We start from the raw sequence: 27,493 nt of genomic DNA on the forward strand, positions 1-27,493 counted from the left end.
TTATGAGATTTTAGCCAACACTGAAATTTAGTTTTATGAATGATATCTCGACACCTGGGCTTCTATTGACCCCAGGAAGAAGATCACTAACCTTCTACCCACTTACCTGCTCCTCAACACCAGACACAGAATTCTAGTTTGCCTCAGGGAACTCAATTTTGGGAATTATAGGTACAAATCACAGGGGATGTGGTGGACAGACACCACCACCCTAGTGACTACAGCAATAATGAAAAAATACCATGGCTTTGCTAGCCATTGAAAGCCAACAGATAGCCTCCAATATGCCAGAAACACATGATAAAAATGAACAGTTGCATTAAAAACTAAGAAAGGGTTCCAAATTAGCTTATTTATTATATAGTCAGTAGAAATAAATATAAGGTATTTACCATAGACCCAAACCTCTGTTGCTTTTATCTTGCAATCTTTTAGGATGTTTGTGTTCTTCCTTATATCTCACTAAAGCTTGTAGCCAACTATAACTACTGGGTGATGGGTGTTCTGTGGACGTTACTTTTTTAGTCTTTTGATTCCTCCAAGCATTTAATGCTTATTACTTGTTACATGTTTCAAAATGTTATAGCATTCTTTCTCCCAGCAACTTAACTCTTGAGTCTTATGTTTAATGGAAAATTATTGTTACTAAAGATTTGAAATTTATAGACAGCAACACGGTATTATGAAAAGAACATAGAAATTTGAGTGAGACAAATCTGCCTTCCAATTCTGACTATGATTTACTAGTTGTAAAGCTTAGCGTAAGTTATTTAATAGTGCTATCTCAATGTTCTTATCTTTGCAATGGGATTAATAATACAGCATTTCTGTATTATGTGAAATAATGTTTGTGTACTAGGGATTATAAAATGGCTATCAGCAAATCCAAAAGCTAATTGCTTCCCTGTTGATGTACTAAATGATCAGAAATATCTTTGTTCTAGCATTCCAAGGTCCAGAAGCACTTGCTGATTAAATCAAACTCTCAGCCCTGAGCTGAGCAGTGGCACTGTGATTTGCTGATTGGCTGAGCCCAACTATTATGTTACCGCTGAAACACATGGACTTCAAGTGAGGGGAGGAAAGTTTCTCTAAAGCAAAATCACAGGGATATGACTACAAGAACTGAAAGTGGAAGTGAGGTGGCAAAACTCACAGATGTCCACTATAGTCAAAATACAAGGGGGCCAATGAATAAAGTTCATTTTCCTCCCCTGTCTCCATACTGGAATGTAATATCTTAGTTACTATTTCTTGATGTGGTATCATGAGGGAGTCTTCCCAACAAATGGTTCCTCCTTTGAAGTCAGCCATCACCTCAGTAACGTTTTCTTTTTTTTTTTTTTTTTTTTTAAGCTGAGCCATCCTGCTACCTGTTGGCAGCTCAGCGGCTGCTCAGCTCAGGCTGGACTCGAACCCTCAGTAACATTTTCTACCAGCCCCCAAAGGGGGATGCCTCTCCTTCTTTAAGGGTCACAGAACTTGCCCCTCTGCATTTCCCCTGTAGTGTCATTTCTCAATGGCATCCATGCACTTCATACTCCTATGGAACATTCAACTTCTAAGGAACAGTTTTGCCACCGTAAAAGAGTACTTTTAAGAATAAACTGCAAACCCAGTAGGTAATTTGGAGGTACTGAAATTGAATACTCAACTCAGCTCAGCTTGACTTGCTTTAAAACTGTTCTTACTCTTTTTCTACAACCATTCCCTCAGATTTGCCTGATACACTTAAAACTTGTAAGTGAAAGACTTTGAGACCAAAAGACTTTGTTTTATAAAATACTTTTGGTGTATTTACCTGGCACCTGCTGTGGTGCTGGGTATCCTGTAGATACCTATAAATGTCCGTGGGTGAAAATAATTCCATAGGGTCATAGTGGAACTACCATTGCATAGCACGGTTTACAAAGTTCTATTCAAGAGCATTTAAAAATGTTGTTTGGAGGGAGATGTGTTAAAGGGCATGTGACCTACTTTGAAAGAGGTGGGTATTTACTCTTGTCTTTAAAAGGTAATTTTTAAGCAATCTGAAGCAAATTTTTACACCAGCTTCAGGCTTCAAGGGGAGTTAAAAAGGGCGGTTGCCAGGGAAATCTGATTGGAAAACACCAATCAGGCCTTGAAATCTGCACGTCACGTAATTGTAATTTTCCTATTCTTGCTCTTTTTTTCTGCTTTTGCTATGAGAAGAGCAAGCTAAAAAGGCTGCAGGGACACTTATGCCAAGTCGCATTTGTCAAGTTGAAAGCTGTGTGGAGCAGAAAAGCAGTTCTCCCAGCTGCAAAGAAGATGCAAAGGAACCGAGTGAGTAGGGAATCTGAGAGCTCACTAAAAGTGCTTAGAAGGCCAATACATTAAAGCCATTTCTGTGAAAAGTAGCAGGCAGGAACCAGAAATCCAGGGTAAAGCTTTCTTACAAATGCTGAAAAAACACTGGGTTCTTGGAGGCCCTCAAAGCCACCCTTGAAAAAAAGTGTGGCTCTCTTGTAAGTTTCTGATTCCCCACAAAGTGTCCATTTGTGTTTGAGCCGGGGCGCCATAAAACAATGAGACAGCAAACACTGTTTTACTTCATAATTATTTTAAGTATTTATTTCAAACCCTTTTTATCTATGCTAGCAAATTAGTCACAAAATGTTATAATAGTTATGCTTATTTTAATAGTACGTTTTATTTTTTTTAAAACAATACAGTTGAGTGGTGCACTCTGTTTTTTTCTTTTAGTTTATTTGTTCATTCACTCAGTCAACATATTCATCAGAGGCAGGGTAATTTTATTAAAAGCTTTGGTGTCGAACAAATGCACACTCCTACTCATCGTTATGACTTCGGGCAAATAACTTCAGCTTTTCAAGTCTGAGTTTTGCGGGAGTAAAATAGACATAGTAATGCCTATTTCATAAGACTGCTAGAAGGATTAAAATAAAGTAAGATAGGTATCACTCCAGCCCTTTGAGGCTATTCCACAAATATCAGTTTATTCCATAAATATCAGATCCCTAGCTCTTCTTTCATAAATATAATTTTTCCTCATAGTTACTTTTCCTCATCAAGCTCAGGAAAGGCCAAGTATCGGTAGGTTGACTCCCCTCGGTCAGAGCCAAGCACCTTCATTTACCTGGTTGCTTTTATTGGCATACTCTGTGCTTGGGAAGAAATCAACAGCTGCTGAGGGGTAGCCTTGCAAATATAAATCTATAATTGATCTCCACCATTTTAATCATTGCCTTCCTTGCTATATTGTCTTTATTTCTGTCTAATCAATCAAATGTCTAGGTTGTTTTTCCCAGCCTTTTTGATTCCTTATGAAATAGAACTTTGTTTTAAATCCCACCTCAGTTTTAGGTTCATCAGTTTTCCTCCCAAATCTCTGCAATGCAGAGCTACTCACAGAATTGCACTGACCTACCCTGGTATCTGTCAGGATATATGCTCCATTTCAGCTGTCCCGGCGTTCTAAGTGTCTTCATTCCTTTTGTGGCTCTCAGATTTCCCCAAATCTCACGCATTTTCATTACTCCAAACCTCACCATCCAACTTCCCATCCTGAGATTATTTGCTAAGAGTCGCTCACACATGGTTTCATTTCCCAGCCATCATCTCTCAGACCATCATTGACACGGAATGACTGACTCTATCTACATTTAGTTACACTTTATGACTGCAGCCCAGCCAAAGTGGGTGTTCAAACCATGTGTACTTTGGAAGAGTCTTTTAAAACTAAGCCTTCCCAACACTGAAATAGTATTTCTTACAACTTTGATTTCAAGGCATGTAATCTTTATTTTATTAAGTTTTTCCATCCAGACAGAACTTAAAACCCTAAAGAGTTGTTTTCTTATCTAAAATATGTGTTCTTTAGATTATCATAAAATAATAATTGTTACTCACAAGACAGCTAAGATCTGAATATGGCGGGGGTGGGGATGAGGGGATTCTCTGGACTGTGTACAGCAGACCCCAGCTTGGGCACTGTGTCACCCTGGGTTAACTACTAACTACTCTGACCTCAGTTCCTTTACTTGAAAAGGTGAAATTATAATACTTACTCTTCTTATCCTTCAAGGTAGTTGTAAGGATCATGAGATATTATGTGTACTTATGTTTTTTTGCAAAAGCATGACATAGATGAATGCTAATTGTTATTAACTAAATTTTTTACTAAGAAATATGAACTTTAAGTTTTATAATTACTATCCCAGAATACATCCATTTCTTGTTCTTATTTTTGCACATATTCTTTAAAAGGGTGTTTAATTGATTCAAAGACCCATATTTTTACATTTTAGCATCTTTGATATTGGAATGCATCATATAATCTATTGTATGTCAGAATATAATTCGTGAAGTTTATTTCTTTCTTAATGGGACAAAAAATATTTAGGGGTTTGCACTGGTATCTTAGATTCAGTGATATGTGGTATTTGGATCTTAGAAAAAAAATCTAAAGAAAGGTAAAAATAAGAGTAACTTGTCTATTTAAAATGGAAATTTTATTAACCAAGGGGAAATAGCCCTCCCCTCCCCCAAAAAATCAGCAAAGTGTTTGACTCATTCAGACAGACGGTAGTACCTTGAATCATATCATCTGTAAAAGTTCCCTATGGTGAAGATTTTTAAAGGAACCCTAGCTTATTATAGATTTAGCTCACAGATCTCCCAGAACTACGGTGTTCCTCCTTCAACAGAGTTTGGGGAAGCCTAAAGAGAAAAAAAACAAAACGAAACAAAACAAAACAAAAATATGGCAGCACCAGAGAGAGTCCACTTCCAAAGGTCTTGAAGAGTGATAAACAGATTTTTGTGCCTGTGGGCCAAGTTAGGAAAGCCAATTTTTCACTACAGAAGATAGATATATATATAGATGAAATTTTTATATTTATAATTTTCTACTTTGATATAGGATTACATATATATTCCATTTGCTTTTATATTCATACACATCTGTATTCATTGCACACTTATTATTACCCACATTTTACAGATGGAAAAACTGTATCAAAGAGGTGAAGTAACTTATCCAAGTTCACACACAGTGAGTGGAAGCAAAGTTGGTGTTAGAATTCATTCATTCATTCACAGTCACATTTACCCAGGAACCTATTCTGTTTCCAGCACTGTACTAAACCCTAGAAATAGCAAAATAAATAGTAAGAAGCTTGTCGTCTTTACCTTTCCTGACCTTTCTCTCCCCTACCCCTTTGACCAAGAGCTACACAGAGTAGAACCTTCATGCAGCCCACAGCCTCCCTGACCCCCAGCTGTTGGCCTTGACAGTCATCATACATCTGGAATGCATAGTTCTAGGCTCAACGTTTCTAAAAACATCTTCTCCAGATACAAAAATAGTTCCCGCAAAGGTTTCTTCCCTAAGGTTTCTGCTTTGTGAACCAAAAGGAGGCCTTTGAGGTTTGATCACCGGGAGGCCAGGCGAGGAAGAGTCCCAAGGAAGTGGGATAAAAGTAAGTCCCCAGGACAGAGGGCTGTGCACTACTTCCTGATGGGGAACTTTCCCTTAAAAATGATGGGAGTAGGCGATATATTAGGAATTTAAGTTTCTGCTTGCCATATTTCAATTATTTCTGTCCCTCTATTACCAAAGAAAATTGAAAGCGGCGTCAGCGTCTTCTTGGAAAGCCAATGTCATCCATTCTTAGGGAGCATCTGTGTGCTCGGTACCATCCTGCATGCTGTGAGTGGTGCTGAACTCCCACCACACAGACCTTTATGAGCACTTCCTGTGTGCTTGTGGGCATTACCTCATGTAATCCACAAATAACTCTATAGGGTAGGAAATGGAAAAGGAAGCTGAGGCACAGAAAAGCTAGTTAAGCTGCCCATGAAAGTTCCTAGTTATTGTCCCAATAGGATTTCAAACCTGGGCAGTCTAACTGCAGATCCCAGGCCTTTGACCCTTCAGTAATGCCGCTTCCCTGATTTCAATGAGTTCACTGAGTATTTGGAACGATGACATAAAGACACATAAACAAGTAGTGTATACAAATACCATTGTATGGTTATGCAAATTAAGTACTCGAAAGGAACATGTGAGTCAGGTTTGGGACCACATACTCTGCATCACAACTATACAACTCTGCCCTTGTACCTGGAAAGCAGCCATGGTTAATATGTAATGAATAGGCATGGCTGTGTGCCAATAAAACTTTATTTATAAATACAAGTAGCAAGCTGGAGTTAGTCTGTCAGCTATAGTTTGCTGACCCATATGTAAATGATACGTGCTGTAGATTTCATAAAGGAGATCAATTTAGGCTGGAGCAGTTGGAGAAGCTGCTGTGAGACTGCTGAAATCAGCTGTTAAGGAATATTTGCGATGGGCTTACAAGACCCTAGGAGACCTGACCCTGCCCTCCTAGCCTATCCTCTTTTCACTTCGCTCGCTGTCATATTCCTGCCTAGGCTTTGGTTACACCAAGCTTATACTTAGTCAAGAGACTTCACACTGGCCGATCCTCCTGCCTGGAACAGAAGTTCTTCCCCCAGCTCTCCTCAAGGCTGGCTCCTTTGGTCATCAGATCGCCTCTCAGATACTACCTCTTCAGAGCGGCTTCTATGAGGAACAAGTTAAAGCAGTTCCCTTCCAGCCACTTGGTCACATCACCCCATCTTATTTTCCTAATGGCATTTATGGTTTCTGAAACGACCTTGTTCATTTATTGGTATACTTGTCTATTACCTACTTCTTCCTGCTCTCCTAGAATGTAAGCTCAATAGCATGGGACCAACATTTGTACTGTTCACTGCTATGTATTTCCGGCACTCAGACCATGGCTGGAAGATAAACAAGCAAAAAATACTTGCGTAAGTAAATGAAGAAGAGAGAGAGGCAAAGAGAGGAAGGGGAGGGAGACAGAAAATGTAAGCATGCCTCATTAGGTGGTATTTAATTTTCACTTGTTCTGTACCCAAATAGACTATAGCCATCATTAGAATGGCTCATCATTTTGTGTCCATGATATTATTTAAATTAAGAAAACATTTTCGGGCCGGCCGAGTGGCGCGATGGTTAAGAACGCGCTTGGGATGCCAGAGGGCCCTAGTGTGGATCCCACATATGAGGGCCAGTGACACTGCCCTCTACAGCTAAGATGCTGAACAACAGCTCAACCTGGAGCTGGACTGCCATAAGTCACCGGCGACGGCATAGGCTGCAGCCCCTGTGGCAGTGGGTTGCCATGGGCTACCGTGTGTAGCCAGCAGCCAGCGTGAGCGGCCAGCAGCCGCAGTGAGCAGCTGTCCAGAAGCCGGCGACTGATCTGCCTCGCCCAGGAAGAGCGCAATGATGGTGCCAACTTGGGCCAGTGAAGCAACGTCCTCCACAACTAGACTGAAGAACAAAACGACAGCAACTTGTCTGTTCCCCTTCCCCCAATTCCCCAGCGCTGTTCCCATCCCCCCAATTCCCCAATAAAAATCTTAAAAAAAAGAAAAAAGAAAAAAGAAAACATTTTCATCCTGTAATCAAAGCACTTAGTTTTCACTGTTCCTTGGTCAGAGGTAGGTCTCTGTACTTCTGAATGATGACATGTACTTTAAGTTACAGGCTGGCTACACCTCAAATTTAAAAATGCACACTAATTTCATTGTATCAAACATAAAGCTTAAACATATGCATTTTAAAGCAAATGATTCTTTTTTTCTCTAATTCATAACTATTGTTAAACCTAACTTATATTAGATTGATTTTATTACTGGTTTTTTAATGTTTGTTGGGTCCAGCCACCTCTTAAGCTGGTGCAGACAAGCAAGACAGCAGGTTAGCCTGTTATCAAGTGACCAGGCTGCTTTGCTATCTGCTCCAGCTTTCTTCTCTCACCAAGACTTCTGTTTCCTTGAACTGCTAGGGCCAGTAATAATAAAGGCTTCCTCAGACAGCTACAAGGTTAGTTGTTTCTTTGTATTTCCCTAAATCCTTTTTCTCTGTGCAACTGAAGCAGAAAGATACAGCAACTTTAACTAGATCACAATAGTAGCTGCAGCCACAAGTCTCCTTTTGTTCCAATTAAAGGGAAGAAACCTTTCACACTCTAGACACTTGACAACTGGTGCGCTTTCTTTAAAAGCTGTGTACCTGACCACACTCTCCTCTTTTGCTTTAAAGTTTAAGAGACTTGAAATAAACCCTGTGTCTCAATTATACCAATTTTGCCAGCCCTTAATGTTTAGCAATAGTATTTTTCTTCTCCAAGGTTCTGACTTTCTGTTTCTTTACATTTTTCCTAGAACTGAATTCTGCATTATTTTTAATGTAATCTTGTTCTAGACTGCCTTTCAGTGTATAAATAATGTATTCACTTTTAAATTCCATTTCAATGTAAGCCATTTTCATACAACTTCTTATCTGCTGTCATTTGAAAACTATGTTTAATTAAAAGCTATACAGATTAAATACTTCCCAGCTGGTTCTCTTCACAATAATATAGTACAAGTCCAATTTTCTATCTTAAACTACCATTGGAAAAAAACACCTCAACAGAAATTTGCCACATTTTGTTTCATATGTGACGTGAGCCAGTAAGTTTGTCCTTAGTCTCTGATATATTCCAGAGAGTAATGCTTAGAAGCTGTGCATCAGTGCTAAGCACTGGTAATGTTGTGTGTATCATCTATGACCCTTAGCTGTACAAACTTAATTTATAAAATGTATTATAAGCCAATAATGAGGTTCTGAACATGATCATATCTTTGCAGTGAGTCATCTGCCAATTGAAAGAAAACAAGACTGTTCTCAACATTTATAATTTCCCTCAGAAATCTCTCTTGTTGCTATAGTGATATCGATGCTTTTTTAGCTAAAAAAAAGTAAAAACTTTACATTATTTCTACTATAATTAATAACAGGTAAATGCATCAGATGTAATAGATGACAAAGGTGTCATAGGACTATAATTGTTCAGTTCTCTAGGTGCCACTGATCATAACCTTCTAGAGGGACAGCATCAAATAGTGGTCAACAGCAAGGCCCCGCTGGTTGGAGTCCCGCCCATTATAGCTGGGACTTATGTAACGATGAGTTACACAACCTGTTTCCTTGGTTGTAAAGTAGGGATAATAATAATGCTACCCCTCAGCTGTATGGATCCAATGACTTAACATTTACACAGCATTTAGAACAATGCCTGCACCTAGGGATCACAATCTAAGAATTTGTTTCATAAAATAAACAAGTTGCACAGTGAAGCCTAATCACACTTTATCAGTATAAGAAGCTATTAACTATTGTTTTCAGGTCCATGAGTAGTAGCATCTCTATAGTCTGATTTTTCTAGACACAAACTTCCAAATTATTTAGACAAATTTATAATTTAGGGGGAAAAGAATAGTGTTTTTTTAGTGGAACATCTATTCTCACTTCTTAGAACCTATAACATTTAAAAATCTATGTCTAATATGTGTATGTGACATTGTAGTCTATTTTCTTAACACGATCTAAGATTCATATGGTATTAATCATAAAGTTGGGATTAAGTAAATTCTGATCTTTGAATGTTAAACCAAAATATTTTGAGTCCTAGCGCTGCCATTTACTAGCTATGTGTTCTTTGACGAAAGCTCTCTGCGCTCCAGCTTCTCATCCAAGAAACATAGAAAAAATGCAGAGTGGTTGTGTTCATGAAATAAGGCCCGATAAGCAAATTGCTTAGCATAGTTAAATGTTACTAATGCAACAGTGTATTATCTAATATATAATCAGTAAATAGTTAGCATCAAAATATTACCTATTTTTTTTATCTTCTCATTGCAAACCTGGCCAGTTCCGGGAGCTCTTCCTGGAAACTTCTCCATCACCATTACTGATAACTCCTGTTTCTAGTGTCTTTTTATGCATAGTCCATTTATAACACTGTATCTTAAACTTGCTAACATGTTGATTTGGAACTATTCCCAAATTTATTTATGCTTTGCCTTCTCATCTTCATAATACACGTATTAAGGGCAAGAACCAGTCTCCCCCATCTTTTTAAATTAAGCCCTGTGCACTGTAGACTGTTTGTTACTTCCTAAAGAGTATAGAGTGATAATTATTCATTTCTTTTACCAAATGGAGGAGGAATGAGATCCGAGGTTGAGTCTATATGAGTGGCAAATCTAAGAGGAACTGAAGAGGAAGTCATAAATAAGTCCTCTATAGCATAGTGTGGTGCTCTGCTGAACTCAACAGAAATAATTGTAGAAAGGAAAAATAGCAGTGTACTGAGAACATTATCTTCTGTAGTACCCACAATTAGGGATTTAGAGTAGGATCCAGTAAAGCAAGATAAAAAGAATAGTTCAGATAAGTACAGTAGTAGCTATACCAGGTAAGTAGAGAAACTCTTAAGAGATGGTGTGTGTGTGTGTGTGTGTGTGTGTGTGTGTGTGTGTGTGTGAAGGCAAAAAAATATTTGAATTAAGAAAATGTCGCTTTCATGAAGATATCATTAGAAAGCTTTAAAGAGTGCTTTAAGCAGATCTATCAATGCTAAACCAAATTAAGAGGGGTTCAGAAAGCGTAGATGATTAGGAAGTCAATGCAACTGGTATAGACCACTGTTTTAGGAAGAAGAGATTAGATATGAGATGGCAGAGACAGAAGTTTCAGGGAAGATGTGGATAAAACAGAAACATTCTTGAATTTTAAATGTCAATTGAAAACAAATGAGAAGCTCAAATAAAACCAGTCTCTTTTCCAATAGCATTCTTATGCCTAACTCAGTTATCAGCATGAGAAAACTGAGAAGTAAATCAGAGCCAATGATTTTCATTTCCCTGATACACAGGTTGTTTCTAAAGACTTATACTTGGATTTGCATGTACTCAAAATATTTTCAAACCAATTATTGTAAAACACCATTATTGAAAAGTTAATGTCTAAAGTTTTAGATAATTACCTGTATTACCCATATTCAATCATATAAAAAATGTGAGATTTTACTTTAAAAATGAGTAATCTGTTTTATATCTAAATAGGTTCCTCAAGATGAATGGACAGGGTATACCCCTCGAGGTAAAAATGATGAAATTCCATGCCGAAGAATGCGGAGTGGCAGCTATATCAAGGCCATGGGAGACGAAGATAGTGGCGACTCAGACACAAGTCCCAAGCCTTCTCCCAAAGTTGCTGCACGAAGAGAAAGCTATCTCAAGGCTACTCAGCCATCCCTTACAGAACTCACCACACTCAAGTAAGTGTTTCTAAAACTACATTTCTGGTGGTCCTTGTATTACCACCTAAGATCAGATTGTGTGTGACTCCTAGAGACAGAGAGCAGAAAACATTCTATAGATGGGTCAGTGTTGATTTTTAACATTGGGTCTGATTGGTATATCCCAATGCTTTCAAAAACATGTTGTCCAGGTGTACTCTGCATCGATCATAAGCTGGACTCTCAGCCTCTAAGAGGAGTTTGAAATAATCCAGAATGACTTCTGAAAGGAATTAAGATTTCTGGTCAGTGAGAACATGCAGGTAGCTCAGCTCTTGGACATTTGTTCACCCACTAAATCTATGAGGGAACTCTTCCTTAAAAGGCCCTTGAATTTTTCAGATAATTGAGTAATATAATAGAGCAGATTATCTTGAAGAAGCTTAAGGTATGTGGCCATGCTTGAAAATTGGGTGATAGGTGAAGGTTCTTGATACACATTTTTAAATTTGGGCACTCGATACATATTGCATTTTGTGAGACCTTAAAAATGTTCTTTTGTTTTGAAAAATATACTTAGTCCTTGCCTCCATTTGTGCTATTTGTAAACAGAGAACAACTTTAGAAAAGAAACTACTGAAATTGATTATTTTAAGCAAGGCTATATTTAATTTTTTAATATTACTTATGGAGAGTTCATCCGAGCCTTGGAACATAGCATCATGTGGATCATCATTTGGACCTGAAAAATATATTACAGATAATCAGTGTTTGTTAAGTACCTTTGATTACATATTTTCGGAAAATACATATTAGTATTCATGCATTTATGTTACACTACAAAATAAAATAAAACAGAAAAAGCCCAAAGCCATCAGATTAAGGGAAACAAACTATTGTAGATTATTAATCTAGCACACTGAAGAGCAGATGACTATTCAATGATGGAAATTTATTTAAATTGCAAATTACATTATATTTTAAGAAAGTGGATAGGGAGAGTTACCTTCATCAATTTTTTTTTTCAAGGGATCATGTGAAACCACTTTGGATTATTTCAATAAAAAACTAGTACCAGTGACATTAGTAAACCAACCTAAAAAAAGAAGCTCTTCTTCTTTTCCTTTGGCTTCCAGTTGCCCTCCTCTTTGTCTTTATTGCTGTTTTTGTTTTCTAAGGCTGCCATAACAAAGTACTACAAACTGAGTGACTTGATCCAATAGAAATTTATTTTCTCATGGTTCTGGAAGCCAGAAGCTGAAATTGAGGTCTCAGCAGGGCCATGCTCCTGCTGAAACCTGTAGAGGACAATCCTTCCTTGCCTCTTCTTGGCTTCTCCTTGTGGCCGGCCAGCCTTGGCATTCCTTGGCTTGCAGCTGCAGCACTCATCTCTGCCTGTCTTTATGTGACTGTCTTCTTATGACACCAGTCACATTGGATTAGGACCCTCCCTAGTGGCCTCATGTTAACTTGATTAAATCTGCCTCACCCTACCTGCAAATAAGGACACATTCACAGGTACTGGGAGCTAGGACTTCAACACATATATGTGGGGAACACAATTCAACCCATAACACGGCCATGCAAGGTAAAAGTTGGTCATGCAAATGAAAAATTAAAATAGGTCATCACTACACTTGGGCACACTTCACAGAAGCTCAGAAAATTAAATATACCCAGTTTGAAAAGCACTGGATATATAATAGAAGCAGTGGGGCAAAACAGTATGAAATAAGGGTGGTCATGGACCCTTCTTCTGGCCAATATTTTGTATGGACTTTAAGTATCTCTTGACTAGAGAAAATAATAGGTAGTCACTGCCAGGGCATTGATTGATATCTTCCAAAAGATGCAAAAGAGGGAATGCTTTGGGCAAGAAAGTCTTTTGGTCCTTCAAGATCTCAGTTTTCCCATCTGTAAACCAAGCAATGGAACTCTACAACCTCCACAGTCCTTTCCAACTCCTAAGTATCCTGTTAGTTTAATGGGACACAGTTGTCACATCAGCTGAATGACACATTGGGAATTGCGTGATGAGATACAGTGACAGTGACTGCTGCTATTCACAGTAGTACCCAGGTATGAGGACGACGAGCCCTAAGGAAGTTGAGGAGCGCGCTCTAAGGAGGCTGAGGACAGGGGTATGTGCAGCAATCAAGTTCACAGTTGTGCCTTGGAGCTACACTCCTCAGAGCTTCATGCCTGTGGGGCATCTGCTCTGAAGTCATTGGAACTCTTTTTCATTTTGCCTTCTACATAATATCTTCTTTTAATGCCTTGGACCCTATTTTTACCACTATCATAAATTTCTTTTACTGCTAAGCCATTTTAAGAGCAGAAAGAGGCCAATACAGAGATAGCAGCTAAGCTGATAGTAGAGAGGGTCAGCACTTCAGACAGAGACATTAATCATTGAACAGAGTATAAGAATGGCTTCTATTTTCTTCCTCTAAACCTATGACAATTCAAAATGATAACCAATTTACTAGGGGACACCTCACAAACAGAAAAACTTTCTTTCTGGACTTAAGATGGGGTTTCACCAAACCACTTCTGTTGCCCCCTGTTGTTTATCAGGCAAGACAACATCTGACCATACAAACATGCCTTTCTTCTCTGTGCTACCATCCCGCTCCTCAGACCTATTTCTCATAGTTCTGTTTGTCTACATTCATTTCTACCTCACTTGCTTTAGGAGCCCCATATCTCATTACAGTCTACATATTAAACTTCCATCACCCCCAACTACGTATTAGTGATTTATAGTTTAATGGAATTTAAGGAGATCCACAAGGAGACAAGGAAAATGGAGGCAACAATTCAGATATGACATCATTCATAATCAATGCTGTCTTCTATTCCTTGATGATGTTTTGACTGGAAATCATTATTTTTCTAGAAGTTTGAAGCATTCAGTCCCTCATGAGAAAAAAAGATCCCCATATCCTAGAACTATAGCTCCCCAAAAAAGAAACTATATTTTTGTTCTTACTTCTTTGACATTTAAGTCAGTTTTTTTCCTCCTTCCTCCTCAGCAATTCACAGCTTTAAGGATGAGTCATAGCCATGAACCAAGATAACTAAAATTAGCCAAGTGAGATTGGGGCAACATTTTGTCTGAGGTTTTCAACTCCTATCTTCTCTCAGAAATGTTGGAGAGAAGGCACTCCTACACTTTCTTACATTATTTTTCTTTTTTCCTTTCCCTTTTCTGTTTCTCAAAAGTATCTAGAGGGTTTACTTATGAAGCTGGTTTTCATTAGCTGTTTAATATAAGTTATTGTGTCTTCAGACATATAAGGCCTAAGGTCAGTTGAACATTCTTAGAGTCAGAGGTAGCCTTGAGACATGAACTCCATCTTTGGTTTGTAAAACTCCTGTAGCTAGTCTCTGAGGATCATTATTTCTTTCACTCCCTTCTCTTCTTCCACAGCTAGTAATAAATCATTTCATCTCACTGTAGCCTTTCCTTATTGCTTTGTTATTAGCTAACAATAAACTTAAATGGCATATTACCCAAGAATGTTATTATTTTCAAAAATAACTTCTGAATGTGTAACAGTAAATCCTCAGGCAAGAGGGGAGAGACTTAGGGGTCACAGTTCCCTCGAAGCATGTCACAACAGTTTGGCTCTGATAAAGAATTTAAGCCTTTTACTTGGATTTGCTGTAATATGCTATTTATTCTGGAACTGAGACTACTGCCTGCTACCATGATTAGTTAAAACCATGTCCAGGTCCCATCTTGGACTTTTTCTTTTCAAGATACTGTAGATGTAATGTTAAATTTTTAAAAATAACATTACATGAGCTGTCACTTAAAAGATTCTAAAGTTAAATGTCCATTAAGCCTAGACAAACAGCACTTCAAAATCTCTTCATATTTCTTTAGCCCTTCATCCAAGCATGAAGAAAAAATTTCTCCTGGAAGAAATAGTCAGTCTCAAAAAAACAGAAAGAAAAACACATAAGTGATGGGGATTTAATCTACAGCAAAGGAAATATAGTCAATAATATTGTGGTAACATGGACAGTGTCAGATTGTTGCTAGACTTATGGTGATCATGTCTTTAGGTATACAAATGTTGAATAACTATGGTGTACATCTGAAACTAACATAGCATTGTATGTTAGCTATTTTTTAAATAAAAATCTTAAATAAAAAAGAAAGAAGGAAAGAAAGAAAGGAAGAAAGGAAGAAAGAAAGAAAGGAAGGAAGGAAGGAAGGAAGGAAGGAAAGAAAGAAAGAAAGAAAGAAAGAAAGAAAGAAAGAAAGAAAGAAAGAAAGAGTTTCTAACATTATAGACTTGTGAACGCCTCTAAAATTGACAAGAAGGCCCCAGACTTCTGTGTATATTTGGCCCTAGGGAGGACCAGTCATATCTCCTAATAGTTTGGGTTTTTTTAAAGATTTTATTGGGGAATTGGAGGGATGGGAACAGCGCTGGGGAATTGGGGGAAGGAGAACAGACAAGTTGCTGTTGTTTTGTTCTTCAGTCTAGTTGTAGAGGATGCTGCTTCACTGGCCCAAGTTGGCACCATCATTGTGCTCTTCCCGGGCGAGGCACATCAGTCGCCAGCTTCTGGATGGCCGCTCACTGCGGCTGCTGGCCGCTCACGCTGGCTGCTGGCTACACACGGTAGCCCATGGAAACCCACTGCCACAGGGACTGCAGCCTACTCCGTCGCTGGCGACCCATGGCAGCCCAGCTCCAGGTTGAGCTGTTGTTCAGCATCTTAGCTGTGGAGGGCAGTGTCACTGGCCCTCATATGTGGGATCCGAACCGGGGTCCTCTGGCATCCCAAGCCAGTTCTTAACCAAAGTGCCACTCGACCGGCCCCTCTCCTAATAGTTTTGATAAAGTGCCTAGCAAAAGGCTTCAAGAAGGTTTATTTTCAATCTAAATGCCTTGAAGGCAGAGAAGATGGTTCATTTTCTTAACTTTCATCCTTTCCCTGATCCTGAACCATTTTTTTAAAGTAAATTTAAATAGCTCTGTGGCTTTGAACAACTGGATTAATGTCTCTGAGCTCCTCCTACCCCAGTTAAATGAAAGGCTTGGGCTGTTAGCATGGATGGCTCCCATCACAACTGCCTGCCCAGGGTCATGGCAGGCAGCATTAACTAATCCCAGTATTAATGGATCCCAGCACACTTCTCACTGAGCAGCACCCATGGTCTCTGAGGAACCTTTCAGCTCTAATGTATATAATTGTAAAGATAAGGCACAGAAAAACTGGCAGTTCACTATTTAAAGACAAAAGGAAATAGCGTTGGTAAATAACATAATTTGAGAAGAGATAGGGTGTTCATCTTCACCTTTAATTCTGGAGATTTAAAATGAGTCAGTTCTATATCAGGAACCCCAAACTGTAGCCTCTTGCTGGAGTCTTTTATTTTCATTATCTTTGTATAAGTTTATTTCACCTTTTATCTCTCTGAACACACTGTGTCTCTGCTGGTTCCTCACATGCCCCATGCCCCTCCTACCCACCTACAGTTCCTCATGTTCCTGCTCTTCCAGAAAAAGGAGAGGGGGGCGGTGGTTACCAAGATGGGAGCATGGGAATTATTTTTCTGAGGATGTGAACCATATTTAAGAAAACGGCAATATGTATCAGCCTAGCTTTCGCCCAAGTGTATGAAATGTCTCTGTTTTTCTTTGTTGTCTGCTTTCTCAATTGTTGTGCCAAACCTCTCTACCTATCCCTCAGTCTAAATATAACACATAATAGCAAATACTCCTTACAGTGGGAGGGTGAACAAAATAACATAACTTGACACTACAAAATTGTGAATTTATGTCCTCAGAGATATAAACTCAGGATAGTTTCCCCTCCTTCCTTGATCATAATGCTTTCATCTGTTAGCCTCTATCTTCTCAGCTTTCCCCACTACCTTCCAAAATAAGAAATAAACTAAAGTTTAAAATATGGAAGTTCACTCACTTTCTCATAGACAAATTATCTAAATACCTTTTTAACCCCCTGCTAGAAATAAACCTGGTTAAAAAAACAAACCAACAAAGACTGGTATGAGAAATTGCCTGTTGCATTCAGCCCCTAATCTTCGCGCCCAGTTTTTTAAAAATCGGTCCCTCTTTGGGGTCTGAATACTCTCCTCCAATGAAATGGGCCTGTGTGGGTAAATGTAACCTGAACTCTATTCTGGTCTCTTGCTATGTAAATACCTGTTTAGGAAGGGAACCTGTGTAGATTGAATTGCACCTACGATGATCATGACCTCAAGAGGGAAAAACTGTCTTTGAGGGAGGTGAAAAAAAAATGAAAGAGAGGGCCGGCTGAGTGGCTCAGTTGGTTAAGAGCTCGCTCAAGAGTTTGAGCTCTGAGCAACAGCGGTTCGAGTCAGCCCGAGCTGAGCAGCCGTGAGNAACAGCGGTTCGAGTCAGCCCGAGCTGAGCAGCCGTGAGCTGCCAACAGGTGGCGGGATGGCTCAGCTAAAAAAAAAAAAAAAAAAAAAAAATGAAAGAAAATTCAGATATTTTTAGAGAGAAGGAATGGAGAGTTTAAAACATAGGAGAGAGATTTAAGTCTGAGTGCCTGACTGAGGTTTGCATTCCTTTTTTTCCCATTTAATCACCACAACTCTATATTAGAGATTTCCCCCACTTTACAAATAAAGAATCTATTATACATCTCAGAGAGATTAAATAACTTGGCCAAGGTTATATGTCAACTAAATGTCAGAGCCATGATTTGAACCTAAGTGCTGATAGCAAGAAAGTTAAAAAGCTGAATGGAATGATAACTTACCAAGACCACAGAGATGAGCTATGTAAAGGGGGATTAAAAATGAAAGAGAAAATAAGATCAACTGGGTATTAACAACTGAGAAGTGGTGCCCAGGAAAAACAGCCACTCAAAACAGATTCTGAGAATGCAAAGCAGATTTGAGGGGGATGTTAGAGGCTGCAGTGAAGTAAATTCTGACCCTGAAGGGCAATCAGGCAGACACGCAGCTAAAACAGGAAGGACCTTGAGAACGTCTTGGCCCAGTCTTGGCCTGGGGTAAAGGAAGGAAGAACCAAATGACCAAAGGTTCAGAAATAAATGAGGTGTTAGCTGACGGAGGTCACAGGGAGAAGTGCCTGTGTTCAGCTTGGTAAGGACTATTGAAAGAACAAATCGGATACCTGTATCTGTTCTATGGCTGTACAGTGTATACACTGAGCCTTCTTCATATGACCTGCCTTGCATGGCTATGTAAATAAGGTCCTTAAAGACAATGGAGAGACGTGAGCAAAGGAAGACTATAGAAGAGGATTCTGGAAACAAAGTTTCTTCACTCCTTTTATGTGGTACTGATCGAAAACGCTACCCACTGTCCTGCCAGGAAAACTTCTGTTTGCAAAAAGCCTTAAAATTCTTTTACTTTGCCTGTCTGCTAGCTACCATTCCCTCCATTTAATAGTTATGTTCCCCGTTAAAGTGCAGACAATCAGGTAAAAGAGAATACCCTAATTACAGTCAGAAATTGTATTCATGTAATCACTCACTCATTTATTCATGTAACAAACATTCAGTACCTTTAATATTGAGCTACTGTGTGAGACATTTATACCTTGGTTTCAACAAATATACTAAATGCTTTATTAAAATCTGATTTTCCATGATCAAGTGGAAAATATATATATATATATATAAATTTTTTAAGTACCGCAGGTCCTCAAATCCTCAAATAATGTAATTTTATTCAATGTCACTTCATTATAACAATGACATGCTATAGAAAATTAACTCTTGTTTCTATCAATTGGCTTATGGTAAAATTGGTTTTGTTATAGGTTGTTTTGCTTAAAGTCGCAGAACTTATTGATGACATGAGGACTTACTATATATAGATGTATTCCAGAATTTAAAAATAGCAAAAGCATGCACTATAAAGAGGAAAGAAACTTAAAATTCAGAGGCTGATGATATTAAAGTTGGTCATTTTGTTCAGAATTTTTTTCTGATCAGAAAATTCCACTTTACCTGGCATTGGGAGAGCTTTTCTTTTCTTTTCTTTTTTCACTTCTCTTCTCTTCTCTTCTTTTCTTTTCTTAATTTCAGGTTCCTATTTTGTCGGCATAGTTCAAGTTACTAGATTTGCTTTTGTTTTACATCATTAGAGGAATCTACCTTATACACCTCACATGGCATCACACTATGCAGGAATGAGACAAACTACTTTGAAAGGAAGCCTAGGCAGACATATTAGGAGCTGCCTGTAATCCTTTTTGGAAGCAGGCTGGGTGTAAGTCCTAAATAATTGTACCTTTACAGAAGATGCATATAGAATAGCAAAACTATCAACATTCTTATATATGAAACAGGAAGAAATGAGATCAAAACAGCAGCCCAAGGAATTTAGGTTAGATGTACTGAAGAACTTCTAACAGCAAAGCTATTAATTATTGAATAAATTAATTTGTGAATTTTGAGAGAAACCTTTCCAGGCATCTTTTAAAAGAACCTGAACTATATATCTCTGAGAGCTTTGCTAATTCTGCTCAAAGAATTGGGTGTAGGGCTGGCCAAGTGGTGCAGTGGTTAAGAGCTGACTTGGGATGCCAGAGGACCCCGGTTCGGATCCCATATGTGAGGGCCAGTGACACTGCCCTCTACAGCTAAGATACTGAACAACAGCTCAACCTGGAGCTGGGCTGCCATGAGTTGCCAGCAATGGCGTAGGCTGCAGCCACCACTGCAGTGGGTTGTCATGGGCTACCATGTGTAGCCAGCAGCCAGCATGAGCGGCCAGCAGCCGCTGTGAGCGGCCGTCCAGAAGCCAGCAACTGATCTGCCTCACCCGGGAAGAGCACAATGATGGTGCCAACTTGGGGCAGTGAAGCAGCATCCTCCACAACTAGACTGAAGAACAAAAGGACAGCAATTTGTCTGTTCCCTTCCCCCAATTCCCCAGTGCTGTTCCAATTCCCCAATAAAAAAATAAAAAATATTTTTAAAAAAAGAATTGGGTGTAAAAGACAAAATATCTGAATGAGATCTTTCCAGCCCGTGGAGTCTAAGACTTCAGCATACGACCAGTACTGTATTCTTATCATGTACATTAATCCTATATTTTTAAATCTAAGCATGCAGTAAGATGAGATTTCAAGGCACCCGAATAATTCACTACTCCTGAAGTACATCACTTCTTTTCCTGACTTTCATTTTCGTCAACCAAATTACCACTTTCCTAAATTCAGTCTTAAAACATTACAGCTCACCTCTCACTTCTTCAAGCTTTGTCACTTGAATGGTTGCAATGAACCTATTTGTCTTGTTGCCACCAGCCTCTCTCTGCAACAACTCAATAAACTTACCACCAGGTTACTGAGAAATCATCTCTGAAACTATTTTGTCTATGCACACAGTCCTCAACAGCATTCAGAGTTTCACAGTAAGACTCCATTCTCCTTTGCCATTTTTTTTTTCTGTCCCCTTACAAGAATTCTACACTTTAATCAAGTGGAGCTTACAAGGATTCTATGCTTCAATCAAACCATTGTACTTAGGACCTATTTTGCTGGCTTCGGGACTGTGCTAATCAGGATAGGCTAGATTATGCTGAGAGTAGAAAAGAAACCCAAACCATAGAAGCTTTTAAAAACATTTATTTCTTGCTTATGCTACATCATGGGTCAGTAGGAAACTTTCCTTGCCATGATCACACAGGACCAGGGTGTGGATACAACACATCAACAAAGGTTCCCAAAGACACCAAGGCAGAGCAAGAACACAGGGTCCTTATGCTTCCACTCACAAGTGGTCCAGGTCACCTTTATTCCCATTTATAGGCAAAAGCTAGTGGCATGGCAATGTCTACCTTCAAAAAGGGCAGAGAAGGCAATTTTACCATCTGCTCAGTATACGAACACACTAAACTATTTGACAAGCAGCAATAGAGACTACCAAAGTTTATCTTGCGGACACCAAATATCTGGCTCACTCTCTCTCCTGCAAACAAAATATATTCATGCCCTACCACCACCATCAAAAGAAGAAAACCCAAATGCCCTGTACTGGTCCTATCTTAGACCTGTCAACCTCAAAGTTTGCAGCCTGTGTGAGTGATGTGTGATAGTCTGTACAGCAGGGAATGATACACTAGAATAACTGTATGTGGTCCAGGTTCGGCTCCTCTGCATCTGTAGGCCTGCAGCTCAAAAAGATAAAGTATCTCCCTCCCACACATCCAACATATAATGGCAGGACAAGGACAAAATGTCCACAATGAACACTCCCACTCATAAAGAAGAAGATGGGAGGTAACAGTAGTCACCGATTTGTAGCAATTGTGCCGTCCCACTGGATAAGATGTTCAGACTCTCTGCCCTGGGGAGGGGGTGTTTCCTGATTAGGCTGTAATTCTCCTCCCTGGGAGCATCTTCTTTATGTGCTGTTTTCCATGTCTCCTAGCTCCCTGCTCTGGGAGAGTCTTCCATTTCTATTATCCTCCCTGACCATATCCAAAGCACATATCAGAGAAAGTATGCCCTTTGGAGCCCAAGAGACATTTTAGGACTACTTTTATTACCATGTCTTTCATTTAGCTGTGTGGTTCTTTTGGTAGTACAGCTCTCAGAAGACTGTAGTCAGCTTATCTGTTGATTCCAGTGAGTTCCATGTAATGATTATCAAGCTTACAGAACATTCTAGATACAATGATCATTTCTGCTCTATTTGTTTGCCTCCCAACCCCAATGCGTCTCTGTTTCTCAGATACTCTCAGCTTATCAACTTACTAGCTGCTTCCCTCTGAATCATTTTATCTAATCAAAAGGATTTACTTAACTATAATTTCATCCTTATTGTGAAACTCTGAATGTTTTTGAGGACTATGTGCATAGACAAAATGGATTCAGAGATGATTTCTCAGGTTTGAACAATGGGGTGAGGTGGCCATGTCCTTGATTTGGACCTTGCCATCATGTCTTCATCACTCAAAGGCCTTCTCAGGTTACCTTTTACAAATTGAGTTGGAATCAGTTGCTTTTCCAATCCTGCAAATCCACAAATGTTCAGCCTCTTCTTATTCCCTTTCATTTCTACTTGTGATCTAACCAATTCTTTATTGAGTTTATTTCAAACTGTGAAACACCTTGTTGAAGGCTACCAATAGTAGCCAACATGTGCTATTAACACTGTGTTTTGCAATTACTTCTGCTAGAGTTAGGAGTTCACTGTTACATCATTGACCTTCCAAGTTGTTGTAAACAAGAATGATTCACCTTCTGTATAACATGGATCAATATGTTTCAAGCCTATGGTAACAATTACCTTGTTGCCTGCTACCAAATCCTGAAACCATAGCCTCATATTTTAGGGTATTTTATTGTTGTTACATGAGTACCCCATTTCTGGTACCAGTTTATGTACTAGCTAGGATAGGATAGGTTACACTGCTAATAAACAACCCCCAAACCTCAGAAGTTTCTTCTTGCCCACAATATGTGTCCATCATGAATTGGCAGGAGACTCTGCTCATTGTAATTAATTACTCCTATACCCAGAACAGAGGAAACAGGTGCCTCGATGGTTACTGAATCAGAGAATGGGAATGTGGCGAATTGGGCACTATCTCCTGGAAGTGACACACATCACTTTCACTCACATTTTATTGCTAAAGCCATCTACATAACCACACTAATTTCAAAAAGGCAAAAAAGTGCAATAATACAATATGCCCCCAAAATGGAGTACTGCCTATATTTGGTGAACAGCAGTAATAGTACCTCAAGGCCCTTATTTATTCTGTCCCCACCCTTTACCCTTGGCGTGCCATCTCATATTCATTTCTTCATTCAACAAAGACTTACTATAACATGTTGCTCAAGAGCACAGGCTCTGAGGTGAGATTCCCTGGGTTCAAAATCATAGCTCTGTCACTTCTAGCTGTGTTACTGTGGGAAAATCATTTAACCAGTCAGTGCCTCAATTTCCTCATCAGTTATACAAGGTTGATAATATTTCCTACCTCAAGAGCAACTGTGAAGATTCAATAAGATAACATATGTGAAACACAGAACAGTGCCTAGCATGTGGTAAGTGCTCCATACATGTTAGCTATTACCATCAAACTTTTTTTTTTTTTTGCCACTTACTATGTGCTTAGTTAGCATTGAGATACATTAGTAGTCAACATTCCTAGCATACTAGAACTTAAAATTTAATAGAGAAGAGTAGGGGAGGGAAAGTCTTTATTCTTTTCAGTCTTCCTCTCAAATTCAACTTCTCTCTGTTGGCCGTTGTTATTCCTTCCTCCTAAGACTCCTGAAGCACTGTGTTGAAACATTTCTCAAGGTAGTTATAGCCTTCTCACACACTTGTCTATTTTCTCTGTCTCCCATGTCAAAGGGGGTTCAAACACTATCTGAAGTAATGTTTGTGAAGCACTTGGCAGAGCCCCAAGGAGATGCTGACCGAATGCTAACTCATGATTACATAGTCTCTACATTCCTAAGGTGCCTTGAACAGTAGCTTCTCAGAGTAGCTTTAATCTGTAGTTTTTGAGTTTGAATTGGCATCATACATCCACGTGGTACCCTTTGGCTGTGTCTGTACTCGCTCAGACTTTACCCTCCCTCTGCTTCTGAATCTGTGTTTCTCTGAAAGGCTCTCTGTTCCTTCTCAACCGTATTTGGCATTGCCAGCCTACCTGGAGACTCAGAGCTCAGTCTGGCAGGTACACATTAGCATGTTAAAAATAACTATGCAGCCATCCCTAGTATTGTCATCCACTCTGAACATTAGCATATTTCCCTCAGTTCATCTGTGGAATCCTTGTTCTTTCGAGTTCTATGAGAAGAAGGGGAGTGGCTACAAGAAACCAGCATTAATTATTCCTTTTGGAATTGGAGAAGCATCCTCTTCAATGATCATATTAACCACTTATCATTTTTTTCAAACTTATTGTGAACCTAAATAAACCAATGAGGAGGAAATATATTTAATCATTTATCCTGATAATAATATTTTAATTTTCTTCCAAGCCTATTTTTCAAGGTAAATAATTATAAATAACAGTTTATCAATGTTTTCAATATATCTCATTTGATCCTCCCAACGGTCTCAGAAGGAATTTAGAATTAACCAACACTTTACAGATAAAGCAAGCGTTTTGCACAGTTATGAGCGTCATGAGGTAGAGCCAGCCTCGGGACTGGATCTTAAGCTCCAGCTTTCTGCTTGTCACTCCAACTTTCTTCCTCCCACTACCTCATGGAACTCTGGGGACGTTTCCCTGAACAAGATTGTCTTTACCATCTGGACATCATTTCTGAATTCCAGCTCAGAAACATCTTTTACTTCTTTGGACCACTTCTCTTTGTAGAAAAAACAGAGCTGAGGGCTCTAGGCATAGATCCAGGTTACCAACTGCATATGAAATTGCTACCACCTCGGTAGCATCATCCCTGTGCCAGATTTCAAGAGAGAAAAACAGTCTGCTGTGGGCACAGGCACCTGACAAGATTGGGCCAACCTGAGAGCTTATATCTGGAGAGCCTGAAATTAAAAAGCCAAGGCAGAATCATTTTATCTTGTTTCTCTTGTTCCCTTCCACTCAGCAAAAAAAGGTTGTGTTAGAGTTTTAGAGTGAGGGAAGCTAAGGGTTTAAATAGCTGGCAATGTTCATCAAGCTTGAGACTGTGCTCTTCGTCACTGAACGGAACCACGCAGCAGCATTGACTAAGTTCCAATCAGCCAACAAGGGCCAACGATGTGGATCTCCTTCCACCTCCACACTTGGTTTTGTCACCCTGATAGCTTGATATCGGCCATGATGGGAATACCTTCACCAAGGAAATCAACAAACCCTACATGTCAGACAGTTTTCCTTCCAAAGAGTCAGTTTTTTTTGTTTTTTGGTTTTTTTAAAGACTTTTATTGGGGAATCGGAGAAGGGGAAAAGACAAGTTGTTGTCCTTTTGTTCTTCAGTCTAGTTGTGGAAGACGTTGCTTCATCAGCCTATGTTGGTATTATTATCGTGCTCTTCCTGGGTGAGGCAGTCGCTCGCTGGCCATTGGACGGCCGCTCATGGTGGCTCACGGCACCTCATGAAAGCACACGCCAGCTGCCAGCCGGCCGCACTGCAGCCTATGCTGTCGCTGGCGACTCACGGCAGCCCAGCTTCAGGTCGAGCTGTTGTTCACCATCTTAGCTGTAGAGGGCGCAGCATCACTGGCCCTAATGTGGGATCTGAACTGGGGTCCTGCTGCTCAGAGCTGGTATCCCAAGCCAACTCTTAACCAATGTGCCACTCGGCCAACCCTAAAGAATCAGTTTGTAAACATTTATCTGTATGCCATTGAACATTATCTTCATGTAGTCTTTCTTTAGATATAAAATGTAAGAAAAATCTTAGAAACAAAACTGGTTGGAACCTTAGAGATTATTCCAACCCTGTGATATTACAAATGAGGAGGTGGGGGCCAAGAAAAGAGCAGTGACTTGCTTAAACTATTCAGCAAGTTGTAGGACCCAGGTCTTCTCACTCTCAACCAAGAATTCTTTGCAGAAAAATCAAAGTTTTCATGCTGTTACATTCCCTGAGGGAGACAATAGAAATATAAGGATCTGTGTCTACTGCACATATATGATTAAGTGCCACCAAGAATGATAAAAACAATTTTGTACAATTATTTGTAAGTTTCAAAATAACATTATGTATGTTACCTCACTAAACATGCTGTAATTGTTCAAAAAAATACAAAAGTTATTATGAAGTAGAAATAGCAAGGGATGGCTTCATAAAAGAGAAAGGATACAACCTGGACTTTGAATAATTACTCAGAGGCAAAAGACTAGGAGGAGGGATGTATTGAATATGAAGAAACCAAGCTGACTGATGCATAGGAATATTTAAGAATGGGAAGTATCCTTGGAACGATCGTACAGATATTTATAAGCAAGAGGCTTAAATAGCCAGGGAATTAGTTTTGTTTTAATCTAGTTAATGATAGGGCATCTTTGGTGACAGAGAAGGAAAATAGAGTGGTGTAATGTTGTTTCAGAAAGATGGCCTGCATGGTGTGGAGTGAAAAGGCCAATTACAAAAGAGCTTTCCTTCCATTTAGATGAAAGTATATCCTATACTATTTACATGGGTATGTATGCCTGGGTGGATGTTTTCTAACATCTCAGTAGTCATTGACTCCGTGGGAAGGCTTTATGGTGATTTTTGCTTTCTTTCTTGTGCTTCTCTCTCTCTCTCTCTCTCTCTCTCTGTGTATGTGTGTGTTTCTCTTTTATTTGTTTTGTTAGCATTATCTAATTTATTTAATTTATCTTTTATTGTGAAATAAACATTTTTTAAATTAGTTTCACCTGTACAACACAGTGCAATGGTTATACATTTTACCACTCAAAGTAACAACCCCTCTCCCCCAATCCGCCATCCCACTTCCCCCCATATCATACATATCTATTACAATTCCCTTGACTCCACTCCCATACTTTTCTTCATGTCCCGTGACCATATATATATATATTCACTTATAGTTGACATACAATATTATATAACATCAGCTTCAGGTGTACAGTGCAGTGATCAAGCCTTTACCCCATCCATGGAGTGGTCTCCCTAACAAGACAGGTGACCATCTGACACCCTACAAAATATTTACAACATTATAAATTATATTCCCTGAACTTTCATATCCCTGTGGCAACATTGTAATTACCTATTTATGCTGTCTAATCCCTTCTCCTTCTCCCTCATCCCCACCCTCCTCTCAACTAGCAACCATCAGTTATTCCTCTATATCTCTGAGACTATTTCTGTTTACTTTGCTCGTTCATTCAGTATTTTAGATTCCATAAATAAGTGAGATCATATGGTATCTGTCTTTCTCCAACTGACTTATTTCACTTAACATAATAGTCTCTAGGTCCATCCATATCGTTGCAAATGGTACGATTTCATTCTTCTTTATAGCCAAGTAATACTCCATTGTATAAATGTACCACAGTTTCTTAATCCAGTCGTCTACCGATGGACATTTCGGTTGTTTCCAAGTCTTGGCTATTGTAAATAGTGCTGCAATAAACATACGGGTGCATATATTTTTTTTCAAATTAGTGTCATCAGTTTCTCTGGATAGATACCCAAGAGTGGAATTGCTGGGTCATACGGTAGTTCCATTTCTAGATTTTTGAGATACCTCCATACTGATTTCCATAATGGCTGCACCAATCTGCAGTCCCACCAACAGTGCACCAGGGTTCCCTTTTCTCCACAACCTCACCAGCACTTGTTGTTTGTTGAATTGTTGACGATAGCCATTCTGACCGGAGTGAGGTGGTATCTCATTGTGGTTTTTATTTGCATTTCTCT

General features: G+C 39.2%; 1 protein-coding gene across 12 annotated transcripts in view; it reads left to right on the plus strand.

The window, feature by feature from the left end:
• Nucleotides 1–27,493, plus strand: part of DLGAP1 (DLG associated protein 1) — a 336,066-nt gene that overhangs the window by 53,045 nt on the left and 255,528 nt on the right. For 10 of the 12 annotated variants that reach the window (XM_019665110.1, XM_019665109.1, XM_019665111.1 and 7 more), the window contains exon 2: nt 10,975–11,189. In XM_019665110.1, coding sequence (XP_019520655.1) covers nt 10,975–11,189 — 215 coding nt within the window. Of the gene's footprint in view, nt 1–2,193; nt 2,308–10,974; nt 11,190–27,493 lie in introns of all 12 variants that reach the window. The other 2 variants (XM_019665113.1, XM_019665114.1) reach the window with 1 other exon arrangement.

Source organism: Hipposideros armiger, unplaced genomic scaffold, assembly GCF_001890085.2.
Source record: "Hipposideros armiger isolate ML-2016 unplaced genomic scaffold, ASM189008v1 scaffold_433, whole genome shotgun sequence".
Taxonomy (NCBI): Eukaryota; Metazoa; Chordata; class Mammalia; order Chiroptera; family Hipposideridae; genus Hipposideros; species Hipposideros armiger.